This window comes from Aquarana catesbeiana, linkage group LG03, assembly GCF_042186555.1.
Source record: "Aquarana catesbeiana isolate 2022-GZ linkage group LG03, ASM4218655v1, whole genome shotgun sequence".
NCBI lineage: Eukaryota > Metazoa > Chordata > Amphibia > Anura > Ranidae > Aquarana > Aquarana catesbeiana.
This window is the reverse complement of record NC_133326.1, coordinates 609,386,224-609,401,282: the sequence shown is the minus strand read 5'-3', so window position 1 is coordinate 609,401,282 and position 15,059 is coordinate 609,386,224. Positions and strand designations below refer to the sequence as shown.

The window sequence follows — 15,059 nt, the reverse complement described above, 5'->3', positions numbered from 1 at the left end:
TATAGCTACCTGAAGACAAGTGCAGTTGTTATCATACTAATAATACTACAGGCAGGCAGTTGATTCTGCTAGCTGCAGTATAATCGGTATATATATATATATATATATATATATATATACACATCCCCGTTTTGTGCAGCTCACTGCAGGCCAATAGTATGTCTGGAAGGCCAACAAGGAGAGGCAGACAGTCACAAGCCAATAAAAGAGGGCAAGCAGGCTCTGTGTCTAGAGGCAACAGTGCTGGTCGTGGACACGGTGCATCCTCATCAGAACGTAGCCGTGGGACACGCTTGGCCTTTTTTTCGGCAGCTGGCCGTGTTTGAGCCGCAACATGCGGAAGACTTGGTCGAGTGGATGACCAAATCGTCCTCATCGTCCTCATCCTCTCTCACCCAGACCCAGGGTACTTTGTCTGGTAAAGCAGCTGCCAACGCGGCCTCTTCCCTCGGCTCAATGGCAATGTTGCTGAGGGTTCGGCCAGTCAAAGAAGGAGTGGTGGAGAAGGTGGCCGTCTGTCTGGCCAATGCGTTCAGACAATTTTTTAGTCCGCAGCCCCAAGGGATGATCGGTTCCAGCAACCATCGCCAGCCTCTGTTTTACATGGTGCAGGAATACCTAGGGGCAAGATCTGACTTGGACACCTTTCCCACCAAAAATCCTCTGGGTTACTGGGTCTTGAGGATGGATCACTGGCCAGAGCTTGCACAGTATGCAATTGAGCTACTGGCCTGTCCTGCATCCAGCGTTTTTTCGGAATGCACATTCAGTGCTGCTGGAGGCTTTGTAACCGATCACAGGGTGTGTCTGTCCACCGACTCGTCGATCGACTGACCTTCATAAAAATGAACCAGTCTTGGATCACCACCAGCTACCAAGCACCTGATGGTGATGTAACCAAATAATTTTTTTCAAAATGTCAGATCCCTTCAAGACTGCCTATGCTGATGCTGAGTGACTATCCTGTTATGTTGAGTGATTATCCTCTTCCTCCTCAATGATCATGCTGATAACTTGTAAAAACATTTTTTGTTCTGGGCGCCGCCACCAGTGGCTAAGGCCCAATTTTTCAGCCCCTGTTTAACAGGGGCGTGTAATTACAATTTTTGATGCAATATTTTGCAGGAGGGCTCATTCCTGCGCTCCAACTAGAGTATCTGTAAGGGGTTGCAGTGTTGTGGCACCAGTGCCTAAGGCCCAATTTTTCAGCCCCTGTTTAACAGGGGCGTGTAATTACAATTTTTGATGCAATACTTTGCAGCAGGGCTAGTTCCTGCGCTCCAACTAGAGTATCGGTGAGGGGTGGCAGTGTTGTGGCACCAGTACCAGTGCCTAAGGCCCAATTTTTCTGCCCCTGTTCAACAGGGACATGTAATTACAATTCTTGATCTAATATTTCACAGTAGGGCCCATTCCAGCGCCCACCAAGAATAACTGTGAGGACTTCCAGTGTTGTGGAACCAGCACCACCACCACTATCACCAAATGCCCAATTTTTCTGCCCCTGTTCAACAGGTGCATGTAATTACAATTCTTGATCTAATGTGTCACAGCAGGGCCCGTCCCAGTGCCCACCAAGAGTAACTGTGAGGACTTCCAGTGTTGTGGCACCAGCACCACCACCACCATCACCAAAGGCCCAATTTTTCTGCCCCTGTTCAACAGGGGCATGTAATTACAATTCTTGATCTAATATTTCACAGCAGGGCCCTGTGAGGGCTTACAGTTTTGTGGCAACATCAACACCTAAGGCCCAAATTTCTGCAGAGTATATAGGGCAGGCCCCTACTTTCAAACATCCAGCTTACAAATGACTCCTACTTGCAAACAGAAGGAGACAACAGGAAGTGAAATGAAATCTACCCCTAGGAAGGGAAATTCTCTCCTGTAAGAGTTAATATGGGAAAAACATTTCTCCTTTCCACTGATGCTTTATCACCAATCCTTGTTTCACTAAAAACCCCAAATTTTCTAAAAACATTTGTCATTGGGACAGAAAGTGAGGTGAAATCTTCTGAAGAGGAGCACAGACAGCAAAACAAATGTTACAGGGGTGATAACCCTTCCCTATGTTTTCCAAAAAGCTTAAAATAGATTTTTTGGCTGGAGCTAAACACGTTAAAAATGTACCAGTTCAAAATTACAAACAGATTCTACTTAACAACAAACCTACAGTCCCTGTCTTGTTTGCACCGCCTGTATACTGCTGTTCAGAGTATATAGGGCCTGGTGGCCCCACGCCTTTCCTTTTTTTAATTTGGATGCAGCGTTCCCCTTAATATCCATACAAGACTCAAAGGGCCTGGTAATGGACTGGGGGAGGGGTACCATGCCGTTTGTATCACTGATTTTCATCCATATTGCCAGGACCCAACATTACATTAAATCCGCAAGCAGTTTTAAATGACTTTTATTCCTTTAAAAATGTCATTTTGTGCAGGGACTGTTCTAAGCACGGGAAACACGCACCACTTTACAGGCATACTATAGACACCCCCCAGGTACGATATTTAAAGGAATATTTCCCTTTTTTTTCACTTTAAGCATCATTAAAATCACTGCTCCCGAAAAAACGGCCGTTTTTATAAGTTTTTTTTGCATTGATACATGTCCCCTGGGGCAGGACCCGGGTCCCCAAACCCTTTTTAGGACAATATCATGCAAGTTAGCCTTTAAAATTAGCACTTTTGATTTCAAATGTTCGAGTCCCATAGACGTCAATGGGGTTCTAACGTTCGTGCAAATTTATGGGTCCGTTTGCAGGTTCTGGTGAGAACCGAACCGGGGGGTGTTCGGCTCATCCCTACCCAGCAGGGGGTGGTTGCAAAACAATGATCGTGTCAAAATTGTTGGGAGATATGCAATCCATCTTAAGTGCACCTGTGACAATAAACTTTTTTAGATATTCTTAGTAAGCAGTAAATGAACTTTAAAATAAGCCTTCACTCACTCTGCAAACTGATTTTATGCTAGGATCACATCTGTGCGGTTCTGTGGGTCACCATTTGTGCAGCCACAGCAGCTGCCGTGCCCCCGGGAATTCAGGAAAAAGGTCCTTGCACCATTTCAGAAACCGCAGTCCGCAGAGGAACTGCAAGTGCAGTGCAGTTCCCAGTGCGTTTGCGATTTCCAGTGTGTGCGGCGTGACATTAGCAGTAATGGCACTCGCACACTGCTCCTGTGTTTTTCTGTACAGGTGGTTGTGGCTGCAGTAACAGGTGCATTCTCACAGCAGTTATCACCCGCACAGCCTAGCCTTAATGTAAATGATTCATTCTAAAAGATCCTTAAAGATCACAAGAAAGACTCAAAGTCAGGTTTCATTTGGTTTCCTTTAACGTAGAAATACAGTGCCTTGAAAAAGTATTCATACCCCTTGACATTTTCCACATTTTGTCATGTTACAACCAAATACGTAAATGTATTTCATTGGGATTTTATGTGATAGACCAACACAAAGTGGCAATTGTGAAGTGGAAGGAAAATGTTAATTTTTTTTTACAAATAATATCTGAAAAGTGTGGCGTGCATTTGTATTCAGCCCCTCTGAGTGAATACATTGTAGAACCACCTTTTTACAGCTGCAAGTCTTTTTGGGGATGTCTCTAACAGCTTTGCACATCTAGAGAGTTAAATACTTGCCCATTCTTCTTTGTAAAATAGCTTAAGGTCTGTCAGATTGGATGGCGGGCATCTGTGAACAGCAATTTTCAAGTCTTTTCACAGATTCTCTATTGGATCTACTGTAGGTCTGGACTTTGACTGGGCCATTCTAACCCATAAATATGCTTTGATTGAAACCATTCCATTGTAGCTCTGGCTGTATGTTCAGGGTTGTTGGCCTGCTGGAAGGTGAACCTCCACCCCAGTCTCAAGTCTTTTGCAGACTGTAACAGGTTTTCTTCTAAGATTGTCCTGTAGTTGGCTCCATCTATCCCATCCCATCGTATCAACTCTGACCAGCTTCCCTGTCCCTGCTGAAGAAAATCATCCCCACAACATGATGCTGCCACCATGTTTTACGGTTGGGATGGTGTGTTCAGGGTGATGTGCAGTGTTTGTTTTCTGCCACAAATAGCATTTTGCTTTTAGGCCAAAAGTTCAATTTTGGTCTCATCTGACCAGAGCACCTTGTTCCACATGTTTGCTGAGTCCCCCAATGGCTTCTTGCAAATTGCAAACAGGACTTCTCAAAGCTTTCTTTCAACAATGGCTTTCTTCTTGCCACTTTTCCATAAAGGCCAGATTTATCAAGTGCATGACTAAGACCCCTTTCACACCAAGGGCATTTTGCAGGCGCTATAGCGTTAAAAATAGCGCCTACAATCCACCCTCAAAACAGCTGCTCCATTGTCTCCAGTGTGAAAACCTGAGGGCTTTCACACTGGAGCGGTGCGCTGGCAGGATGTCAGGAAAAGTCCTGCCAGCAGCTTCTTTGGAGCAGTGAAGGAGCGGTGTGTTTACTGCTCCTCCACTGCTGTTCCCCATTGAAATCAATGGGGCAGCGCTGCGATACCGCCGACAAAACGTCGCTATTGCGGCGCATTGCGGGCGCTTTTACCCCCTGCTAGCGGCTGAAATGCGACGGTAAAACGCTGCTAAAAATAGTTGCGTTTTACCGCCGACGATATGGGCGGCTCGGTGTGAAAGCCATCTAATAGTTGTCCTGTGGACAGATTCTCCCACCTGATCTGTGGATCTCTGCAGCTCCTCCAAAGTTACCATGGACCTTTTGGCTGCTTCTCTGATTAATTCCTTGCCCGGCCTGTCAGTTTAAGTGGACGGCCATGTGTGGTAGGTTTGCAGTTGTGCCATGCTCTTTCCATTTTCAGATGAGATGTTGAAAGCTTGGGATAATTTTTTTATATCCTAACCCTGCTTTAAACTTCTCCACAACTTTATCCCTAACCTGTCTGCCGTGACCTTCGTGATGATGTTTGTTCACTAAGGTTTTCTAAAAAACCTCTGAGGGCTTCACAGAACAGCTGTATTTATACTGAGATTAAATTACACACAGGTGGACTCTATTTACTAATTAGGTGAATTCTAAAGGCAATTGGTTCTACTAGATTTTAATTAGGGGTATCAGAGTAAAGGGGACTAAATATGCCACACTTTTCCGATATTTATTTGTAAAAGATTTGAAAATCATTTATCATTTTCCTTCCACTTCCCAATTATGTGCCACTTTGTGTTGGTCTATCACATAAAATCCCAATAAAACACAAAAAACACATTTACATTTATGGTTGTAACATGACAAATTGTGGAAAATTTCAAGGGATATGAATACTGTTTTAAGGCACTGTAAGTGTTGCTTGTTTACATTGGAAGGCTGTCAGCCAGCCAAAATTCTGGTCTCATAGAAAAAAGCAAAATTTTCCGTGCCTGAAAATTAATTTCATTATAATACCTACTGATGCAGAGATGAACGAGGGCTTATTTTAAAGTGCTTTTACAGAGTATGAAAATATGTATTAGTTTAGTGTGCACGATCTGTGCATAGGCTCACTTTAAGGTCTCATTCTCTAATTCTAGGGTTGAATATGACAAATGAAGGGTATAAAATCGATCTGTACGTGAAATACATAATCTTATTTTTATCCACTCTCCATTCTTTTTCACTGACTGTTTAGAAGTGATAATAAAGCGGTGTTCCACCCATAGAATCAACTTTACATTATTCAGCAGCAATAAACATAACCAACGACATTTGGAAAACTATTTTTTTTTAACTTGCCTGTTGCTATGTGGTCCCTTCTATATGCCCCTTCCTCTCCGTAGGTGCCATCACAATGGGGCGGGCACTTCGGATGACGTCGCCCGTTGTGATGGCAACCTGTGAAGTTTCCTGCGCCGCTGCATGCACTTACTGCGCATGTGTGAGAACGGGCGGTGCATGCTGGGAATACAGCATGACCGCATCCTGAAAGTTTATGCTTGTGGGCTTCACCTGCCCACAAGTAAGATGGGAATGCCCAAGCAGGAAGCATCAAAGTTAACTTTTTCAATAAAATATTAATAAATGCAGTGATAATGTCAAGACTAACCAATGCTAATTATACATAGATTTAAAAAAAAAGATTGTATATGTGGTTGGAACTCCGCTTTAATGAAAATAATAAGTTTTTTGGGGCCTACAGACTAGAACACAAACAGTCCTCCCTCTAATTATTGTCTTTTAATCCCAGCTAACAAATTTGCATATTTGAGATTCGTGACCACTAAGAGATACGGTTTTGTAAAATATATAGTGTTTTCGCTGACATTTTGAAGCCAAAGATTAGATGTTAATGATTGTTATCACCTAATTTGTGATCACTGCAATTAGAAGAATGAAAATTAGTTGGTTCATTGAATTTTGAGGATGGTTGTATTACAATAAATGCATAAAAACTCATTATCACATAACATGAATTTGAATTTGGGTCATGTCATGATTTTCACCTATTTATCATTTTCCTAGGATAGCTTTATGGCTGCAGATGGTGTTGGAGCAACAATTGCTCATGAGATGGGGCATAATCTGGGAATGACTCATGACAAACCCAGCTGCACATGTGGAGCCAATACCTGCATCATGTTTCCAAGTGTCAGGTACATACTATATCACTGTCTACCTGGAAATCTTATGTTCTCCTCATGCTTATGTCTCTCCTTCGACAATTTGAGAATATACTAGAGGGTTAATGTCTTGGTGTGCAAGTGTGTATGCTTGACTATGGATATTTAAATGTTGGTGTTTTCAACACTTTTACGTTGCACTTGTGTATATTCTTAGTAAAGTGTATGGGATATGTTATTCCTACAGTAAATAAATGTACAAAAAAATTAAAATAATATCTGCAAACAATTACAAGTCCTCAAAAGGGGTTGTTAAAAGTAAATCTTAAATGTAAATGTAAAGTCTGCCATTACTGACCTTATTGCATTTCTGTCCTTTCAATCCTAAAACCTTGTACACACAATTGGACAAATATTGGCTAGCAGGTTTTAAAATTTTCCGAGGACAAATGTGTGTTGTCGAATTTTCCCAGCGGTGTACATAAGTCCGTTGGAGAAAAGTCCGAAGTACAAACACGCATGCTCGGAAGCAAGGATGAGTCAGAAGCGGTCGGTCTTGTAAACTAGTGTTCGTAATGGAGAATTAACATTCGTGACAGGGCAAATTATGAAATCTTAAAATGCAGCGCACAATTCTCCTCTTCTTTAACCACTTCCCTACCGCTGTATAGTAATATGACGCCCGCAGGAACCCTTCGTCCCTCCGGGCGGGCGTCATATGACGTCCTGGGATTCCCTGCATTGTGGAGCCGGGCACCCGCGATTGCCCGTTAACCGAGCAGGTAAACACACAGATCCACGTCTTGTCAGGTGAGAGGAGACCGATCCGTGTGTTCCCATTACAGAGGAACACCGATCGGTCTCCTCCCCTTGTTTGTCCCCTCCCCCCACAGTTAGAATCACTCCCTAGGACACATAGTTAACCCTTTGATCACCCCCTAGTGTTAACCCCTTCCCTGCCAGTGACATTTATACAGTAATCAATGCATTTTATAGCACAGATCGCTGTATAAATGTCACTGGTCCCAAAATAGTGTCAAAAGTGTCCGATATGTCAGCCGCAATATCGCTTTCACGATAAAAATCACAGATTGCCGCCATTACTAGTAAAAATAAATAAATAAAAATGCCATAATTCTATCCCCTATTTTGTAGACGCTATAACTTTTGCGCAATCCAATCAATATACGCTTATTGCGATTTTTTTCTGACCAAAAATATGTAGAAGAAAAAAATATTTTTTCAAAAAAAAATTGGGATATTTATTATAGCAAAAAGTAATAAATATTGTGGGGTTTTTTTTTCAAAATTGTCGCTCTTTTTTTGTTTATAGCGCAAAAAATAAAAACCGCAGAGGTGATCAAATACCACCAAAAGAAAGCTCTATTTGTGGGGAAAAAAATGATCAAAATTAATTTGGGTACAATGTCACATGACTCCACAATTTTCATTCAAAGTGTGACAGTGCTGAATGCTGAAAATTGGCCTGGGCAGGAAGGGGGTGAAAATGCCCGGTATGGAAGTGGTTAATGGGATAATAATGAACCTGCTTTGCTGGTGATACTGATGGAGTTATTGCAGACGAATTTTCAAAGGTTTTTTTTTCTAGTGATATCAAGAATAATATTATTATGCCTTTTTTTTTTTTTACTTGGGCAAGTTACAACAACACTATTATCCCGTAGTTTTAAGATCAAAGATACAACTATGCTGGTGTCCCTAGTCAATTTTACATTGTATTTTGTTAAATGTAACTGCCTACTCCCAAACTGTCATTTGAAGTAAAACACATAGCCAAGTATTATTCTCCACAATTTTTTTATTGTGCATTAAAAAAAGAAAACAAATAAAATTAGACATGCTATCTGCCAATAGAACTTAACCAAAAAGTGCATTCTCTGCATCCAAAAATATAGAAAATATACCAAATCAAATCATTATTCAACCAAAAAAATAATGTCAAAGCAATAACTCAAAGGCCAATAATAAATAATACGTTATCTTCTCCGATTCCACAACATGACTGGTTGGTGGCCGTTCAGAAACTAACTGAAAAGCGCAAAATGAAAAGCACGAAATGAAAAGTGCAAAATGAAAAGCGCGAATCAACACTCACCAAACTTCTACTAACATGGAATTAGCAGAAGGAGCCCAAAGGGTGGCGCTAAAGAGCTTAAAAACAATGTAGTACGTCACTACGTTCGTATTTGTTGGCCAACAATTCCTTGCAGTTTGTATGCAAGACAAGTTTGGACCAACGCCCTTCGGTCGAAAGTCCACAGTTTTGTTGGCCAACAATCCGATCGTGTGTACGAGGCTTAAGATTTACACAGTCCTGCCCCACATCACATGCCTGACTGATGAGTTTATCTCTGTCATTCTGATCCCTGATCCTATCAGTATGCTCCTTGATAACTCATGAACACCTCAACATATCTGTTGGCTTCTTGTACAGCTTTCCCCTTGCTAGTCTAAGCTTTAATGTACAGGAAACGCAAGAGGCCGATATCAAGTTAAAATTACTTACACTGCTTACATTAAAGTGGATGTAAACCCCAATTTTTTTTTTTTTTTAATGTCATAATGTAGAGTATAAGATTTCCTATCATTTGAGCCCAGTCTTGCCATAAAGAGTTAATCCAGCTCTGAGCAATCCTCTTTTATTGTTCAGTGAGATAAAACTTGACAAACAGAAAAACTTTGTCAAATCCTCCCCCTTGCTGTGAGTGACAGGTGATTTACATATCTCGTGCACTAGCCTAAGACATGCATTATTTTTTAATTCCCACCCCCACTCCTTTCTTCAGCAGCTCTGCAAGAATTGGCTGATCCACACCTCAGCATGATTTGGCATTCTGAAGTCATGTGGTTACTTTCCTGTCTTTTCACTGGATGTTAGAGATCATAGCAGAAGTTCAGTGTAAGAAATACACAGGAGAAAATGCATATTGACAAGGGGAGTGTAGAGGTGGGCGAGGAGTCTACTGACATCACGACTCCACCCACCGCTCCAGACAACAGACCCACCCACAGAATCTGCCGTTTTTTGGCTCTCATAACAGACAGAGGGGATACATTTGACAGGTAAAGATACATGCTGGAGGCATGTATAACCTTATAGATAACCCCTATGGCAGTAGTTTAGAAAGGATGACATTGGGTTTGCATCCACTTTAAAAATAATATAATGACTTTATGACTACGGAGCTACATTAAAGTATAACTAAAGGCAAAACCTTTTTTTTTAGTTTTGGATAGAGTGGAGAGGGATTAGAAAACCTGTCAGGTTTTATTGCTGTCTGTGCCCCTGTTATGGAGATGCACCCTCTCTATTGTGTCCTGTCTATTATTAGCATTCAACGTGAAAGTAAAAGAAATTTCAATATTTTGGGTTGTCCCCAAAAAAGTAATAGAGAGGAAATCTTCTAATGGGGATACTAGTTCTGGTGACCTGGGGGTCCCCAAGGGATTCCCTTCATTTTCAGAGATTTATTTTCACTTCGTGTTTGGCTATGGGTAAAGAAGTGAAAGGAAATCTCCACAATGGGACACCAATGGCAAAAAATGAGCCCACGGGTTATAAACCTCCCTTACTCTATCCAAAATTTAAAAAAAAAGTTTTGCCTATAGTTCTACTTTAATGTGGGCCTTGATATCTGCCTGAACATCAGCTTTAAAAGGCAACTGTACTAAAGATGAGTAATTCCCCTAGACCCTGATTTCAGGCCACATGGTTAAATACTTACCTTCTGATAATTCACTATGCAGGCCCAGCTTAGTGCCACATAGCCTTTCCACTAAAAACATCCACACCATACTCCTATATCAGGATTGTGACATTTCTTTTCTCTATGTTATCTGTATCCACACAATTGAAACCATTTTACCACCTTTGCCTGGATGATATATCACAGTTTTACTGTATTTCTTGACAAAATCAGTAAAATAAGATGGAACATAAAAACATTCCCACCAGGTCCTTTTCTTGAGCTGCAATCTCATTCATTCATATTTGAGAGTCATACTCATGGTGGCTTCCAAGAGTTAATGGGGCCTCAGTGTACCTGCAGAGTAACAAGAGGACCCTGTAGGGACATTTTACTGTACTAAAGGTACAGTAGTACTTTAAGAAAAACACATGCATGATATTGAGAGTGTGCTTTCCTAAACTTTGAAAATGTCCAATTATTAATACTGGTTTTTATGTTGTCTATTAAAAGGTCATTAAAGGTTAAAAGGTCCACACCATACTCCTATATCTGGATTGTGACATTTCTTTTCTCTATGTTATCTATATCCACACAATTGAAACCATTTTACCACCTTTGCCTGGATGATATATCACAGTATTACTGTATTTCTTGACAAAATCAGTAAAATAAGATGGAACATAAAAACATCCCCACCAGGTCCTTTTCTTGAGCTGCAATCTCATTCATTCATATTTGAGAGTCATACTCATGGTGGCTTCCAAGAGTTAATAGGGCCTCAGTGTAGCTGCAGAGTAACAAGAGGACCCTGTAGGGACATTTTACTGTACTAAAGGTACAGTAGTACTTTAAGAAAAACACATGCATGATATTCAGAGTGTGCTTTCCTAAACTTTGAAAATGTCCAATTATTAATACTGTTTTTCATGTTGTCTATTAAAAGGTCATTTTCATAGTAACATACTAAATTCCCCACTTGTAGATGAAAAGAAACATCAGTCTACAGGACAGTGAGGCAGTGCTTTATACTGTACTGTATATGGGAGCATCCAGCTAGTAAAAAAGTAGATACTGACGGTCAACCGTGAACTGATGGTCAACTGTGAATTATTTATACTTCTTGTGGTTATGACTTAGGCACTTATGCTTTCAACAACAACCACATTTTTATTGGTTAGAAATTAAAAGGTTAGACAATCAAAAGTAGACTTCTAACTGGTTGATGGGCTTAACATATCTGTTCGTCCACTGTGCTATGTATTCTTGTGATGTGAGTTTGATTTTATTCTGTTTTTATGTTATAATAATGTCAGCTCCAACGTTCCACTCAAGTTCAGCGGTTGCAGCATAGTTGACCTGAGGAACTTTATCTATGATAGTTACCCAGATTGCCTGCTAAACGCGCCAACCTCATCTCAGATCTTGTCTCCAGCCGTTTGTGGTAATAAATTCATTGAAAGTGAAGAGCAGTGTGACTGCGGAGAGCCACAGGTAACTAGAAGAATTATATCTGTATATCTTCACTGAACAAGGGGTGTGCTGGAGAGACACAGCAAGATATCACAGCCTTCTTGCTCAGTGCATTAAACTTTGAGTAAAGAGGGAGAAAGACTTGGTTTTGCTAGATTAGATTAGAAGATTAGACAATAATTATATGTCAAGGTTTGAGAGAGTGATAATAAAGATCCAAAAACCTTGTCTGATAGCTAATCTTTCCCCTTCCCTCAGGTAAGGTGGTACTGCAACTGTCTACCTGCTTCTTCCTTTTTTTCTTTTCTTTTTTTTGTCTATTCTGTTGAACATATTGGGGCAAAACAGATCTAAAATGATCAGATGATGTGCAAATTGGGCTTTGACGCTTCCAGGAGTGTTTAATATCTGCATCCCCTTTAGCACTTGGTGGTTCCTCCCACTGTCCCTTAAGTTATTATTTTGTCCTGTAGGGATGATGGAGCCATAGAGGGAGACATGAGCATTCAGCACTTCCAGAACTGTTTAGTGCTGAATCCTTTGCTGGAGGTTGTAGTGCTGTAAGACAGCAGAGTTCAGTCTCACTTGTCTGCCAGGGAGGTAAGTATTCACAGTTTTCTACTGCAGGAAGCAGTTCTTTTGATTTTTCTTGGGGAACAACAGAGTCACTGTAATAGAAATGTGTCATGAGGGAAATAAGTAGGTTGCCATTGCTAACCACTCCTCCTGGTAGTTACCTGACTTAGTCTGGTTTCCATAAATATGAGAGAAAAACCTGGAACAAATATAGAAAGTTAAAGTGATTGTAAAATCTCATTTTTTTTCCTATAAAAATAACAAACATATAATTACCTGCTCTGTTGCAGTGGATTTGCACAGAGCAGCCCAGATACTCCTGTTCTCGGGTGCCTCTTCTGTGCTCCTGGCCCCTCCCTCCTGTTTAGTGCCCCCACAGCAAGCAGCTTTCTATGGGGGAGCTGAGCTGCAGCTCCTTGTGTCCATTCAGACACAGAGCTGTGGTTTGGCCCTGCCCCCTTTCCTGATTGGCTAACTGTCTTTGATTGACAGCAGCAGGAGCTAATGGCACCGCTGCTGTGTCTCAGCCAATTAGGACGCCAATTGTGGACGCGCGGGAGTGACGTCATCGCGGCTCTGGCCAATCACAGCGATACCCGGAAGTCACTCCGGGAGCGATGTCGGCCGCCAGAGCGGTGAACGAGGACCGCTGCGGGGGCTTCGATCTTAGGTAAGTAATACGTAATGAGCTAGAATGCTATGCATACTAGCTCATTATGCCTTTGTCTTGCAGGTTTTTTTTTTCTTTAAACATCTCACTATTACACCTCTCCTCAGCTATAACCTCCACACATACAAAACACACACATACAAACCACACACACACAGATACAAACCACACACACCACACACACACAAACCACACACAAACACACATACAAAACACAACACCTCTCCTCTGCCCTCCCCTTCCCCAAAGCACATCTTTGTAAAAGTACTTTTCTGTTGCTGGCTCTGTCACAGCCTGTGCACTAACTGTACACTCTTCTCGTTTTCAGCTCCCAATCTCCCCTCCCCTAGCAGGAAGGAGATAAGGATAATGATGCAGCTCAGCCCCTTCCTCCCCTACTTCCCTCCATCATGCTGCACTCACAGACCAGCTCTTCTCCCCGCTCTCAGTTCAGAGCAGGGAGGCTGCTATAGGAGCTGTGGGGGAGAGCTCAGCTGTTACTTTTAACGGCAGAAGCCATGCTGTGAGTGCAGGGCTTCCACATGTCTGAAAAAAACCCCAATGTATAAGTGTGCGGTTTCCCTATACGCTGATTGCTTGACAAAGAGGCGGGTGTGAGTAGCAGTCCCGCCCATCCCCAACATCAAGGCTTTAATCTGACAACTGCAGCTACACAGAGCACATCCAGTGGGTTTTCTGGCCAATAGGGATGAGCTTCGAGTTCGAGTCGAACTCATGTTCGACTCGAACATTGGCTGTTCGCAAGTTCGCCGAACAGCGAACAATTTGGGGTGTTCGCGGCAAATTCGAATGCCGTGGAACACCCTTTAAAAGTCTATGGGAGAAATCAAAAGTGCCAATTTTAAAGGCTTATATGCAAGTTATTGTCATAAAAAGTGTTTGGGGACCTGGGTCCTGCCCCAGGGGACATGGATCAATGCAAAAAAAGGTTTTAAAAAACGGCCGTTTTTTCAGGAGCAGTGGTTTTAATAATGCTTAAAGTCAAACAATAAAAGTGTAATATCCCTTTAAATTTCGTAGCTGGGGGGTGTCTATAGTATGCCTGTAAAGGGGCACATGTTTCCCGTGTTTAGAACAGTCTGACAGCAAAATGACATTTCGAAGGAAAAAACCCATTTAAAACTACTCGCGGCTTTTGCATTGCCGACAATACACATAGAAGTTCATTGATAAAAACGGCATGGGAATTCCCCACAGGGGAACCCCGCGCCAAAAAAAAAAAAAAAACGGCGTGGGGTCCCCCCAAGAATCCATACCAGACCCTTATCTGGGCACGCAACCTGGCAGGCCGCAGGAAAAGAGGGGGGGGACGAGAGTGCGCCCCCCCCCTCCTAAACCGTACCAGGCCACATGCCCTCAACATTGGGAGGGTGCTTTGGGGTAGCCCCCCAAAACACCTTGTCCCCATGTTGATAAGAACAAGGGCCTCATCCCCACAACCCTGGCCGGTGGTTGTGGGGGTCTGCGGGCGGGGGGCTTATCGGAATCTGGAAGCCCCCTTTAACAAGGGGACCCCCAAATCCCGGCCCCCCCCCTGTGTGAAATGGTAAGAATGGTCAAAAATGTTAAAAATGACAAAAGACAGTTTTTGACAATTCCTTTATTTAAATGCTTCTTCTTTCTTCTATCTTCCTTCATCTTCTTCTTCTTCTGGTTCTTCTGGTTCTTCCTCCGGCATTCTTGTCCAGCATCTCCTCCGCGGCGTCTTCTATCTTCTTCTCCTTGGGCCTCTCCGCACCCATGGCATGGGGGAAGGCTCCCGCTCTTCTCTTCATCTTCTTCTTCATCTTCTTCTCTTCTTCCTTCTTCTCTTCTTCATTTTCTTCTCCGGGCCACTCCGCATCCATGCTGGCATGGAGGGAGGCTCCCGCTGTGTGACGGCGTCTCCTCGTCTGACGGTTCTTAAATAACGGGGGGCGGCCCCCTCTGATGCACGGGACATGACGGGACTTCCCTGTGGCATTCCCCGTGACGTCACAGGGAAGTCCCGTCAAGTCACTGTGCGTCAGAGGGGGCGGGGTAACCGGGTGGCCCCGCCCCCAGTTATT

General features: G+C 42.6%; 1 protein-coding gene across 1 annotated transcript in view; it reads left to right on the top strand.

Moving 5' to 3' along the window:
• The window catches only part of LOC141134007 (zinc metalloproteinase-disintegrin-like crotastatin), an 82,858-nt gene that overhangs the window by 29,389 nt on the left and 38,410 nt on the right, over positions 1 to 15,059 (top strand). Inside the window, exons 6-7 of the mRNA XM_073623600.1 lie at positions 6,467 to 6,597; positions 11,588 to 11,765. Coding sequence (XP_073479701.1) covers positions 6,467 to 6,597; positions 11,588 to 11,765 — 309 coding nt within the window. The remainder of the gene's footprint in view (positions 1 to 6,466; positions 6,598 to 11,587; positions 11,766 to 15,059) is intronic.